Source organism: Hypanus sabinus, chromosome 17 (genome assembly GCF_030144855.1).
Source record: "Hypanus sabinus isolate sHypSab1 chromosome 17, sHypSab1.hap1, whole genome shotgun sequence".
Taxonomy (NCBI): domain Eukaryota; kingdom Metazoa; phylum Chordata; class Chondrichthyes; order Myliobatiformes; family Dasyatidae; genus Hypanus; species Hypanus sabinus.
In genome coordinates, this window is record NC_082722.1 from 54,700,701 (window position 1) to 54,714,520 (window position 13,820).

The following is a 13,820-nucleotide window of genomic DNA, read 5'->3' on the forward strand; positions in this document are numbered from 1 at the left end:
GAAATGTAAAAAAACTACAAAATTTCAAGCCTTCCTTCAAAGACGAGATAAGGGTAGGCTTTCTTCAATTCTTATATTCCCTAGTCACAGACATCAATGAATTCTTTTTATAAATAATATCATAATGAATAAACAGTACAAGGTATATAGCAAAGAAATGACTATACTTGTTTAAGTCAGAAGCTAACACAACAATATTAGGATCTCACTATAATAAGACAACGTTCCTAAATTGCGATGGAGTGAAAATCAAGAATCCATCAGTACTAATCCCTTTTATCATCACTTTGTCCACAGCCTTCAATGGCATGGTGAGTCAAATGATTGCATAAATACTTGTGAAAGCACATGCCTCCACCATCTTCTGTTTACTATAGGAAGAATTTGATTAAGCTAGAGAAGGTGCAGAAAAAAAATCACAGGAATATTGTGGGACGGGAAGGCTTGAGTTATGAGAAGAGAGTGGATAGGCTGGGGCTGTTTCCATTGGGGTGGAGGTGGCCAAGGGGTGACCTTATTTATATTGGTTTATAAAGTCAATGAGGGGCCTAGATTTGGTGGATGATCACAGTCCTTTTTCCAGGGTAGTGCAGTGAACTAGAGGGCATTGCTTTACAGTGTGAGGGCAAAGATTTGAAAGGAACCTGAAAGGCAAGTTTTTTTTTACACAGGGAAGACAGATATATGGATGAGCTACCAGAGGAAGTGGTACAGGCAAGTAGAATTTAACTGCTTAAAGACATTTGGACAAGTTCATGGATAGAAAAGGTTTAGATGGAGATGGGCAAAATGCAGGCACATGGGACAGATTCAGAGAAGCATCTAGGTTGGTAAGGACAAGTTGAGCTGAGGGGCCAATTTCCAGTTATACGATACAACTCTAAGACACCTACTTTGGCAGTGCTTTCCAAATTCCATCTTTCTCCTTTGGGTCCCCATCGAAACCTCTTACCCCATATCCTAAACCTCTTCCCTCTGGTTTCAGAAACCTTAGTTACATGGAAAAGTTTCCTATTGTCCACCCTAGCTATATCCCTTCTAATTGTGTGCACTTCAAAGCTCAACTTTATTTCTTATATACATATTTACATATATTAGCAATCTGCTGTGGTGTGTTGGCACTACATGCGGAAAAACTACAACATTCAACAATTATAAAGAATATATAATTATATAAAAATAAAGTTAGAGGTTAAAGTATGGATATGGAATAAAATGAGCTTATACACATAAATACCAGTAAGTAGTTACAGTGTAGACAGCATTATAAAAAGTGGTTAAAGTGCACTGCAGTGTCTGAGGTAATAGAGTGGGGTGGGGGGGAATAAATTGAATAATTGATCCGATTAACTGCCTGGGGGAAGAAACTTATAAGATGGTATGAAGTTTTTGTTTTAGTAGACCTAGAGCGCTTTTTGGAAGGGAACTTTTGGCAAAGGCTGTTTGTTAAGGTGTTCAGTGATATTTCCTGCCCACCTCTGTGTCCTGGACACATGCAAGTCCTGCCAGTGATGGTACACTGCAGCCAATGATATTTTCTGCTGGCCTGCCAGTTTGCTGAGGTTTTCATATACTATGAGGATGCTGCACCAAACCAGATAGTAATGGTTGATATGACGATGCTCTATCTTATAGTAATGTAGAATTGCACCAGGATGTGCTGGGGAAGATGTTATTTTACCAACTACAGCAGGAAGTGGATCCTTTGTCGGGTCTTTTTTGTTGATGAACAAGATGTGGTTCACCTACATGAGGTCCTGCAAAATAATGATGCCCAGGAACCTGAACGCTGAAATGGTGTTGACTTTAGAATGATGGTGCAGAAGATACACATTGCTCCTGAAGTCAATATGATCATGCCAAAGGTGTCAATGAAGCTCATGTAGATTACATGATCTGCGGTGTCCACATCAAGGCATTTTGTTAACTATTTAAAAAATTCAATCAAATTGGTTGGATGGGATGTCTCCCCACTCCCAACAAAATTACGCTCACTGGTTTGATGAATTCCTGCCTTTGCGAACACAGATTCGTTCTGTTTTAGGGAAAACATTTTTCCCTAAAACTTTTCTATCCATTCCATGAGTTTATCTAATGCTGTTTCCCAAGTGATGGTAATGCTATTTAATTCCACTCCACATTATTCAGTGTTAACAAGAGTAGGATCTTCTAATGCAAATACATGTAAAAATACCTGTTAACTATTTGACTAATATCTTGTTTCTCATAAGTATTTCTTCAACTTCATTCTTTACAGAGCTTTGGAACTTTCTTTTCCTTCATATACACTTAAGAAGCAAATAGCGTCTGTGATTTTTTTAAATATTCCTCATAAATTAGTTTTCATAATATAATTCTCTCTCTTTTCAATAGCTGGATTTGAATACTTAGAAATACTTTAAAGTTATGGGGTGAATTCATTTAAGTTTTTAAAATATAATTATGAACATGGTGTTGAAGACTAGTTTCCAACCTTTTCCAATTACAGCATGGCTTGTTCACACCTGGTTTTTCCTGCACACCTAATCCCGGCTCCAGCCACACTCCTAATCACATCAACGTGGAGTATGGAGTGCTGCAAGATAAACAGCTTTCTACTAATCGTCTCCACTCCCATTGGAAATTTGTTGCAGCTGGGATGCAGTGTTACAACAAAAAAAATGGATAAAGTTATTACACCAGTGGTCTCATAAAGCACCAACCCCCCGGCCAGTCTGCCTTCAATGATGGACATATCTACAGTTTCACTACTGGCTTCTTCGTCACCTAAGAACCCACAATACCAGAGTAACAGCCAATGATCCTCAATCCTGAGGGGCTGTCTAAGAACATACCAGAGTTCAGAGATGACTTAAGATTGTAGTGGCACTTAATAGGACTCCTGGGGGGTCTGAGCTGGAAGAATTCCAGTTCTTAATGGACTAAATATCACTTGTTCTATTTCACTCGCATAGAACTTACCTTACACAGCTGCACTTCAACAGGTATAGATTACTCAGCACTATGCATTTAGCCTCCTTGGTGTTCTCACATCTTTGTTTATAAACAACCCACGTTAGAGGCATGAATACTTTTCTGATTCAAAATAGATTGCAGTATGGTCAATAGCTACAAATGACTTTTATAACTGGATTAGGTCAGTAGGCAACAATGTAATACCTCTATTGATATCAATAGGAAAGGTAAGTGCTTGTTGTACCAATGAGTGCATCACTTTTATTTTAAGCCACATTTGCAAAACATATTTCTGAGCACTAGTAGTACTTCTATAGTCATCTAAAAGGAGAGAAACAAAAAAGAGCTGAAGGTGACATCCACATGACTCAATGTTGTAAATTGGTTACTGTCATTAATCTATTGTAACATTTAACATTGCGGATATCTATAGGAAATATTGATTAAAATTTTGAAAGGGAAAATTGACATTGTGATCAAAAAAATGTGACATGAAGTAAAAAATAATTACAAAGACAAGATGCATAGTCAATGAATTTTTTTGAAAGTATACAAAGTTAGTTTTTTGAATTTAATAGTACAGTGCATGTATTTTTTCGTTAGTCATTTCTTCAATGAGCTGAGATCCAATTGTTAGCTATAAAATACTGCAAAATTTATTCTATTTTGAGGTAATCTCTTATAGCTGAACACTATATTTTAGTGAGAGGTGATGCCCATGCATATGTATAGAGAAAGAAGGACATACTGGTTGTGATATCCTAGTGTATGAGTTTTAATTATCCTGTTTAGTTTAAAACAAAAGGGATCAATAAAAGTGCATAATTAATCTACAAAAAGATCATATAATAGATTTAATGAAAAGTCAATGGCCTGAAATATTAATTCTGCCTCTTTATCAACAGATGTTGCCCATCCTTTTCAGAGTTTCTAACATTTTTTTGTTTATACCAAATGTGCAGTAATTTGGAACTAAGATTTAGCATAGATTATATACATATCTAAAGGTCACATCATGTAGATTCCTGTTGAAAATGCAATACATTCAAATAGTCTGCTTCATGTATTACAAACTCATTCTTATTAAAAGATTTCATAATACAAATCCCTTAATAAATATGAAACCACCTGCCAAGAAACTGAAACATTATTAATATTCTGAAAAATGTAACTTATGAGGTGCCAAGTTTTACAAATTCAGTAATGCATTAAGCCTAAAATTAACAGAAAATTCTATCACTCTAATGTCACAGATGAAATTATGTAAAATTCTCTGCAAGTTCTGCATGATCAATGTCAAGTTAATAATGTAATTGAAACTGAGCAATCACTTTATCTGATTTTTCAGTTATGGGCACCTTTAGCTAATGTAGGAGCACAGCATGACAAAGTTTCCCAACAAAATAATCTATATACCTCTTTTACTAAACGTTTTCTATTTGATTAATCAAAAAAAAAAATATCTTCAGAGGCCGTTTGTTTGGTCGGGGTTGACCATGGATGTTGCGTCCCAGCTGTCTATGTGATACGTAAGCCAGGGCAGTACAATAAGGAGAGCAAGCTGTTGACCATGTACCATTGCAGGAGTTGCCAGTCAGAGTTGAACTCAACATAGGACAGCCTTAGCGACTCAAGCTCCTGATTTTTCCTTGGGGTTTATTTCTGAAGAATTCCGTATAATGGGTGCAGCTGCAAAGCAGCAGAGGTTTGAGATCAGAGTTTTCCTTCTCCTAGATGAGTTGCCAACCACGGCTGATGAGCCCATCTGCCTGAAGCGACTGGTTTTAAGGCACCAGGAACATGCCTTTACCCATTCTCCTGACAGCAGACACGGTTCTATTGGGTTTCAGGCTAGGAACTGAACTTAGTTGTCAGAGGCTATTCGACACACACCATTGGCAGCTTTTAATAGGTACTGGGAGCTTACAGTGGATTACGGTTAATTGGGTCATCTGTTAATTGAGGGAGCCTCTTATTTGAGACAACTGTTAAACAAAAACAAATTGAGAAATTATCTGGGATTCCCTTTCTTTATTTGGGATACTCTGCTGCTTAATTGGGACAGGAGACTGTTGCTGAGCAGTTCTTAATTAGCATCAGTCATGTGCTTATTGTTTAATCTACACCATGCTTAGAGCAATCAGTTTGTAAATAGCATCAGTTACCTGTGTTTGTGTTCAAAAAGCAGTGATTTTTGTTGCTGATAGTTGGTGAGGAAAAAGCAGTAAGACAGTTTAAAACTGTTTTATTCACAGTAGTTTTAAGCATTCAGGCTTCAAGATGCTAGAAATAGTGAAAATGAAATGACTTCACTACTTCAACCAACACACACAAAATGCTGGAGGAACTCAGCAGGCCAGGCAGCATCTATGGAAAAGAGTACAGTCGATGTTTCGGGCTGAGATCCTTTGGCAGGACTAGAGAAAAAAAGCTGAGGAGTAGATTTAAGAGGTGGGGGGAGAGGAGTGAGAAACACAAGGTGAGAGGTGAAACCTGAAGTGGGAGGGATGAAGTAAAGAGCTGCGAAGTTGATTGGTGAAAGAGATACATAGTTGGAGAAAGGGAAGTCTGGTGGAAGAGGACAGAAAGCTATGGAAGAAAGAAAAGGGGGCAGGAGCACCAGAGGGAGGTGATGGGCAAGCAGGGAGATAAGGTGAGAGAGGGAAAAGGGGATGGAGAATGGTGAAGGGGAGGGGGCCATACCGTGAGCACCAGACACAGTATATGACCCCAACAGACTCACAGATTGAGTGTCACCTCACCTGGAAGGTCTGTTTGGGATCCTGAATAGTAGTGAGTGAGGAAATATAGGGGCAGGTATAGCACTTGTTCTGCTTGCAGGTGAGGTGACACTTCACCTGTGAATTTGTTGGGGTCAAATACTATGTCTGGTGAGGCCTCCTGTATATGGCTGTGACCCGAAATAGATTAGGCAACCGTTTTGCCGAGCACCTGCACTCTGTCCTCCAGAAAAACCAGGATCTCCCGGTGGTCATCCATTTTAATTCCACTTCCCATTCCTATTCTGATTATTGGAAACAGAGTGAAGGAGTTTACTAGGACACTAATAGAAAATTTCTATTATGGGGAAAGAAAAAAAAGGCTGGCTTTGCTTTCATTAGAATGGAGGAGCTTCAAATTTACAAAATTATGAAGGTATGGCTATGGTAGAAACTGAATATTTTTCTCCATAACAGACCATCTGTAAGCACACACAAAATGCTGAAGGAATTCAGCAGGCCAGGCAGCATCTATGGAAAAAAATACAGTCAACGTTTCTAGCTGAAACCCTTCGGCAGGACTGGAGAAAAAAAAAACAGGGGAGTGGACTTAAAATGTGGGGGAAAGGGGAAAGAGAACCACCAGGTGATAGGTGAGACTTGGAGGGGGAGGGATGAAGTAAAGAGTTGGGAAGTGACAGAAGGAAAAGAGGATTGGAAATGGAGAGTGAGGAGGGTGATGTTGGAGGGCATTACTGGAAGTTTGAGAAATCATGCCATCAGGTTGGAGGCTACCCAACAGAATATAAAGTGCTGTTCTTCCAGCCTAAGTGTGTCCTCATCACGACAGTGGGGGAGGCCCTGAATGGACATATCAGAATGGGAATGGGAAGTGGAATTAAAATGAGTGGCCACTGAGAGATCCCACTTGTTCTGTCAGACAGAGCCATCAATCAACTTCCCAACATTGTTGCATCTGAGAAGATGGTGGAGGTAGGTACGCTCACAATCAAGTACTTGATCAAGCTCTTGAATTGCCAAGGCATGGAAGGCTATAGATCAAGTGCTGGCATATAAGAATTAGCTGAGGTGGGTACTTAATGGTTGGCAAATGGCATGTTGGGCCAAATGGCATGTTTTTGAGTTGCATGACTCTATAATACTTGATTAAACAAATATTGTTTGACTCTGTGGGAGAACTTTAAGTTGATCCCCCATCATGTACAAGCACATAATCTAAGCTAACACCTGAATGAATAAATAACTTATTTATCTGAAAGATTGATAGAAACAGGACCCTTCATTAAATCTAAACATTATTTGAAGAGCAATGAACTGCATTGCTAAAGACTAAGGCCTGGAAGATGAGACAAGATTGGAGACCTTTTCCTGTTGGCGAAGACTTAATGGTCTTCCTGCATTATAAATTAAATTAAGTCCAGCTTATATGGCAAGCTACTAATATCAATGCTGATGAACTGTGCGTAGTAGGAAGGGGCAGATATTTTGTCAGTCACATTGCATCACTGAACAAGAGTAATTCAAAGAAAACTGGTAAAAAGTTGAATTCAGATGTATTATATGCACAAAGCAATTGGATTAAATTGTATAAACTAACAGCACAAACACAACAAAGTAGGTCTGACCTACAGTAGATTTTAGAAAAGCTTGATTGATAGGGACCAAGCTTGGGAATTGAAAGATACTATTGTTGATGCTAAACGAGCAGACAGAAAGGAACAGGACAGAGTTGGTCTTATAGAAAAGAATTTTAAGGGCATTAGTGAAGTACAAACTAGGTCAGAAGAATAGGAAGCAGTCGAATGGTGATGGGATAACAAGGGTCAGTAAGCAAAATAACATCACTACCCAACTGAAAGAAGAATTAATTATTTAAAAAGAAGGCTCTGTGGCAATAATCATAGCCGACTTCAAACTTTATACATATTGTGTAAGTCAAATTAACTAAAATAAATTGAAAAATTAGTTCATGGAATGCAATTTAAAGAAAACATCACCATATGACAGTATTTTGTATTTTATTGGAGAGTGACAAAGTTGTTAGAAATAGAGTCTTGAATGTAAAGCTAATTATGTAAGTACAAGGAAAATATTGACCAAGATAGATTGGAAATTTGAATAAATGGTTTCTCAGTAAATAAGAATTTAAAGAAATGCTTCATAATTCTCAAAGAACTGAACATTCCATTAAGAAATAGAAACAACAAGGATAAAGTAATCCATCTATGGTTAAAGAGTTTAAGGATTGCATCAGATTAAAGAAGGGGTTTAAAGTTTGGTCAAGATACAGAGGCAGAAGGTTGAATACGTGGCTAAGCAGAAATGAAAAATATTGTAAGAGTTTCCATTAGAAAAAAACAAAGAGAGTCCTTTCTACCATCTGATTTCCGAACAGTCCAGGAACTTATGAACACTACCTCAAATTTCATTTTTTGCGGTATTTATTTGTTTTTTGTAATTTGATGTCTTTGTTTTGTACTGCTACCACAAAACAACAAATTTCATATTTTATGAAAATAATAATAAACTTGATTCTGATTCCTTAACAGTTAAAAATGACAAATAGTAATGGGAAATAAAGTGACTTGAGCACTAAAGAGATAAAGCACAGGCACTGAATCTTCAAGTCTTTGTAAAAGACAAACTAAATGTAACAGTCGAGAAAATACCGGAAACGTTAATGAGAAACTGATAACAAACTTGTGACTGATAGTCCTTGTTCCAGAGTTCTAACAGAGATGGCTATAAAAATGGTGGATGCATTGATGATAACTAAAATTCTCTAAGTTGTTGAATATAGTATGATATTTTAGTCTCTACATCTGACGAGATACTTTCTGTTTTGGGAGTGTTGTTTAAGTTTACGGGGTGTTTACAGAGATGAGTTAGTTGCTCTTTGATTAAAATTGACTAATATCAACTGAAAGTTCAAGAGGAGATGTTGTTAAGGTATACATGATTTTAGTAGAGATTAATAAGATAGCTGAATCTTGGAAAGTGTTTTTCCTTCCCAGTACCCTGAGTTTTCAGTAAGGCTAGGAAATTCAGTATTGACTATTATGAAAATAACAAGAAAATATCCTTTGACAAATGAAGATTGTTCCTTCTGATGTATTTCCATATCAAAGTTTAAAATTGATTATAAGTTTAGTAATCAATACCAAATTGATCAAATATGTTTTGTCATTAAATTTTTGCTGTACTTCAATATTGCCTGCCAGATTCCAAATAGAATCAGATGTTTTTAGTGCAGTTTATCTGCTTAGTTCAACGTTTTGATTGATGAATGAATAACATAGGAAGTAATTATTTAGACATACAGTACACATCCTGATCAAACAATGACATCCGCTGTTCTGTTTCCTGGTTCACTTCAGTTAACAATTCCACAATTGAGAAAAGAAAGCACTTTGGCTATTGGCAGCCTAGCTAATGTGCACACAAATTAGGGGTATTTAAGAGCGTCTTGGACAGGCACATGGATGAAAGAAAAATGAAGGGTTATGGGGTAGTGTGGGTTTAGTACTTTTTTTTAAGGATTATATGGGTCGGCACAACATGGACGGCTGAAGGGCCTGTACTGTGCTGTAGTGTTCTATGGTTTCATGGTTAAATGCAAGATTGAAATATCAGAGTGGTAATTCTTTCTTTTTTAGTAATTATTAATTGGAGCAGAGTGGAACATTTTTAAGCATTTTTCTACTTAAGTTTCTTCAAAATTTTTAGAACATTGTCTGTAACAGTGTTAGAATATTTAAATAGCAAACATTATTACGCTGGTGAAAATGACAAAGTACTAATTTTGACATCTTGGCTGAAAAATGAGGGGGGGTATTAATAATTACCTTATTATATGCACCATGACAGTTGCTAAGAAAGCCTAAAGCTCTCCAGTAGTTTACTATGTTGTTATCAGCTTATAATCTAAAAACACAAACTATTTTTGTGCATTCCTTGTAGAGCTAGTGCAGTTGTCTTCTGAGCCAGCTATTGAGATTGCCAGCATGAACACTGATCAATAAACAAAACTCAAAATTCTTAGATAATGTTTATTGATGAGTTGTTTTTAAATTTGCTGATCTCATCGCTTTAAAGAAAAGCATTTTTATATGTTCCATTATACCTTATCTTTAGCCTGGTCCTGATTATTCTGCTTTTGGCAGAGTTTTGACTCCATCTCATGAATTCTTTCTTCATACTGTGTAGCAGTCACTTTCAAGTCTTCATGTACACCATTAATTATCCGTAGTTGTTCTGCCTTTACTGCAACCTGCCATATAACAACACCGAATGACTATAAATATTCACATTTTCTAACATCATCTACATACTTATAAGTACAAATCCTTATATAAAACATTAAATTAGTAGAATAGGAGAGAAAACTTCACATGAAAACTTTTCTGATTTATTTGTTAATGTTTAGCATGGCATCAGATAGTAAAAATCACTGTCCCAAAGAGTTCCAATTTTATTCTCAGAGCTGAGATCAAAGTAAAAGTCCTCTTTACCAGATTTCTGGCATGTGTTCTCTGCTTGTTTCATATTTCAGACTGAATAGAAGGGTCATGCCTCTAACTAGCACTTAGATGGTACCTGATAGCAGCCTTACTAGGAATATTGAGCTGAAAGATTAGTAATGTTTACTTCTTAAATGATTCTTCATAAGCCAGGACTAGCAGAAATACTGCTCTGATCTCCATCAAAAAAAATTAAGCTCTTTTCACTATGATTAGTGATTATCACTCACACTATGATTATGTACAGCTTGGTTCAAATCTTACCTCACCAAAATTCCTCAGCGTCACCCTCCTGAAACACTCTGTTCTTCAGATTCTAATGACTTATACTGGCTTCAGATGCCCGGATCAAGTTATTGAGGCAGACTAGTTAATTGACCCAAGCATTATCTTGACAGTCAGAATGAGATTCTAGATTATCCTGCCAACCACATGCTCACTTCTTACCCAAAGATCTCAAATCGAAGTTTAAGCTACTTCAGATTGGGTGGGCACAACCTAATGTATATTATACCTTTGGCTTACTCACTATACCTTTTTGATATATAGTGAGTAAAATGCAAGTTGACCATAATCAGTAGCACATTGTAAAACTGTTTTGAGGTACTGCCCCAAAGAACCAGCTCTGCGATGGACTAAATATTTGATGTGTATATGTGTATGACCTTTTAAGTATATGTGTGAGAGAGGTGCAGGATGAGTAGCAAGCAGAAAGCTAAGGCAGGAGGCAAGCCGTACTTTTAGGCCAGAAGAGCAATTCTGGCCGAGAAAATAGCCCTCAGCCCAGATGAATCCAGGTTTGCAATTTGCCACCCACCAGCCTTTGCTGAGGATGTAAATATCTCTATGATGTCATTATTATGCAACTCCGTCTTTAATTCGAGACCAACTGCCCGAAGCTCAGAGGCCTTTTCAGTATTAATAATATGATGCAGAAAGCATTCCAAACTCTTACCGCCTCCCCTTCCTCAACAGTCCTGTTAGATGGGCCAAATCAGCTGAAGTAGTTAACTGATGCTCTAATGGACTATAAGGATCAGTTATCAATGTGTCTCTTCATATGAATTACTATAATGACAAGAATGCTCCCTCAATTTATTTTTATATATTAACAAGTTTAACAAAAGAGGTAACAGTTAAGTATAATATTTCACATCTCCTGTTATTTTTAAATTAACATTGTCCTAATCATAGATATCTGTTTCACATTTTTTAAAAAGAGCTACCTTTCATATTACTTTCAATAAATCCTGAATGATCCATTAAGTTTACAATCTATTAACACTGAATTACAGTCTATATAACATTATTTTTCTGTGTTAATGTCTGAAAAAAAGCATGTTAAATTTCTCAGCAGAGCTAATGACCAAGTTGTATTCAGTCACACTTCATAGTTTTTCATCCAAATGGGTAAAAATGACAGCAGTATGTTAAGGTTAACATGACAACATCCTTCAGGTTGTTATAGCCAGGGGTAGTAGTAGAGATAAGCTCCCACTGCCTACTAAATGTTCCCAATGGCGTGCATCTCAAATAGCCTCTGACAAATGAGTCCAGCTCCTGGCCTTCACATGTGGCTTAGCTACTAAGCCCAGTGGAAGCATTTCCACTGACAGCAGAAGGGGCAAAGGAGAGTTACTGGCACTTTAAAGCCAGTCACTTCAGGCAGGTGGGGCTCGTCAGCCGTGGATGGCAGCTCATCTAGTAGAAGGAAAACTCTGATCTCAAAGATTCAAAGGTCTATTTTATTGTCAAAATATGCATATACAATACAACTCTGATATTTGTCTACTCTAGATAGCCATTAAATACAGAAAGACCATGGGTATTGATGAAGGAAAAGACAACAACTCCCCCCAACTGGCACAAAAAAGAAAAGAAACAAAACTTGTAGACGGCAAATCTCTCCCTTGCCCACAGCAAAATACAGCCACAATAACAATCCCTGACCCCCTCATGTGCAGAAAAGAAAAGCAACAGTAGCACCAAATGCTCAATCCCACTACTTTGCACACCAAATAATTCACAGATCACCCACCAATCGTTCACAAGAAAGAAAACATCAAAAAACTGAAGAAAACTAATATAAAGTGCAGTCCAATAATCACATAGATCTCATAATATGGGAAACGTCTTTTCACCTGCATGTGAGGAAAGCAGTCGCATGAACTCAGACCCTCTGTAAAGAGTGACCACCGACCGGGGCCCAAACGCCGAATGCACTGATCTGGCTGCCGACCATCTCTGCTGCTGCCTTGTGGCCATATGCACTCGTGCGGAAGGCCTCAGGTGTAAAGCCTGAGGTAAAATCTGATGCTGAAGTCCCTACATTAAGTTCAACAGAGACTGGCAACTCCTGTAATGCCACTGGTGTAAAACTGCATCCTTTGGATTATTCGGCTGTGTGGAGTGGGGCTGCCTACTACACGGGCAATAGCATGCTCTCAATATTGTACTGCCCTGGCTTGCGTATCACGGAGAAGCTGTGGCAAAAGATCCGTGGTCAAACCCGACCACAGAGGGGCCTCTAATGGCCTCAAAATGATGGATATTAAATTTTAATTCATTCATTCCTTTATACACCTCTCCAAGGAGGTAATCAATAGCAGTTTAGACAGAGAAGTAGATTTTTAGTATTTGATCAATAGCAAAATACTCCCAACTCCTATATGTATTGTAACTATGCAAACAAAACAGTGGCCTTAGGCCAAAAAGATTGACTACCAGCCAGTATATTTGAAGACTTTGCACTGTAAATAAAAACACTTTAGGGACAATTTTATAACTACCTCCAGAAAGATCTTATTCCACCCAACCATCCTTTGTCTGTTCTTCTGCCTTCCTTACTAATTCCTTTGTACACAGAAGCCATAATTTGTCAAAATGTGCAGGCCCATAGCATTTCTTGTGATAAATGTAAATATTTTGCATACAGCTTGGAGCATGCAGTCTATCTGTTCATGCCTGGATGTTCTGGACACTCGGGCTGCAATCATTGAGTAGTGCCAGAGATTTCATGTGGTAACTCATATTGTAACACCCAAAACTTTCTGGATGCTTAAGTGGAAGCTCAGTTGCTATCATACCTATGCAAATAAAAACAGAAAATGCTGATTTAACAGGTCAGACAGCATCTATAAGTCATAGAATCATGGAAAAGTATAGCACAGAAACAGGCCCTTCAGACTATCTAGTTCATGCCAAACCAATAAACTGCCTACTCCCATTGACCTGCACCAAGATCACAGCTGTCCATACCCTACCATCCATGTACCTATCCAAACTTACCTTAAACACTGAAATAAAGCTTTCATGCACAACTTGTGCTGGCAGCTCGTATCGCACTCTCACAATCCTCTGAGTGAAGAAGCTTCCGCTCATGTTCCCTTTAAGCTTTTCACCTTTCACCCTAACCCATGACCTCTAGTTATAGCCCCACTCAACCTCAGTGGAAAAAGCTTGCTTGCATTTTATACGCCTATCTATACGCCTCATAATTTTGTACACCTCTATCAAATCTGTTCTCAATCTTCAACATTCTAAAGAATACAGTTCTAACCTGTTATTTTTCCTCATAACTCAGATGCATGAGTTCCCAAATCCT

General features: G+C 37.7%; 1 protein-coding gene across 1 annotated transcript in view; it reads right to left on the reverse strand.

Annotated features, from left to right (window-relative positions):
* Positions 1-13,820, reverse strand: part of LOC132406637 (early endosome antigen 1) — a 632,764-nt gene that overhangs the window by 205,078 nt on the left and 413,866 nt on the right. The window contains exon 16 of the mRNA XM_059992439.1: positions 9,820-9,966. Coding sequence (XP_059848422.1) covers positions 9,820-9,966 — 147 coding nt within the window. The remainder of the gene's footprint in view (positions 1-9,819; positions 9,967-13,820) is intronic.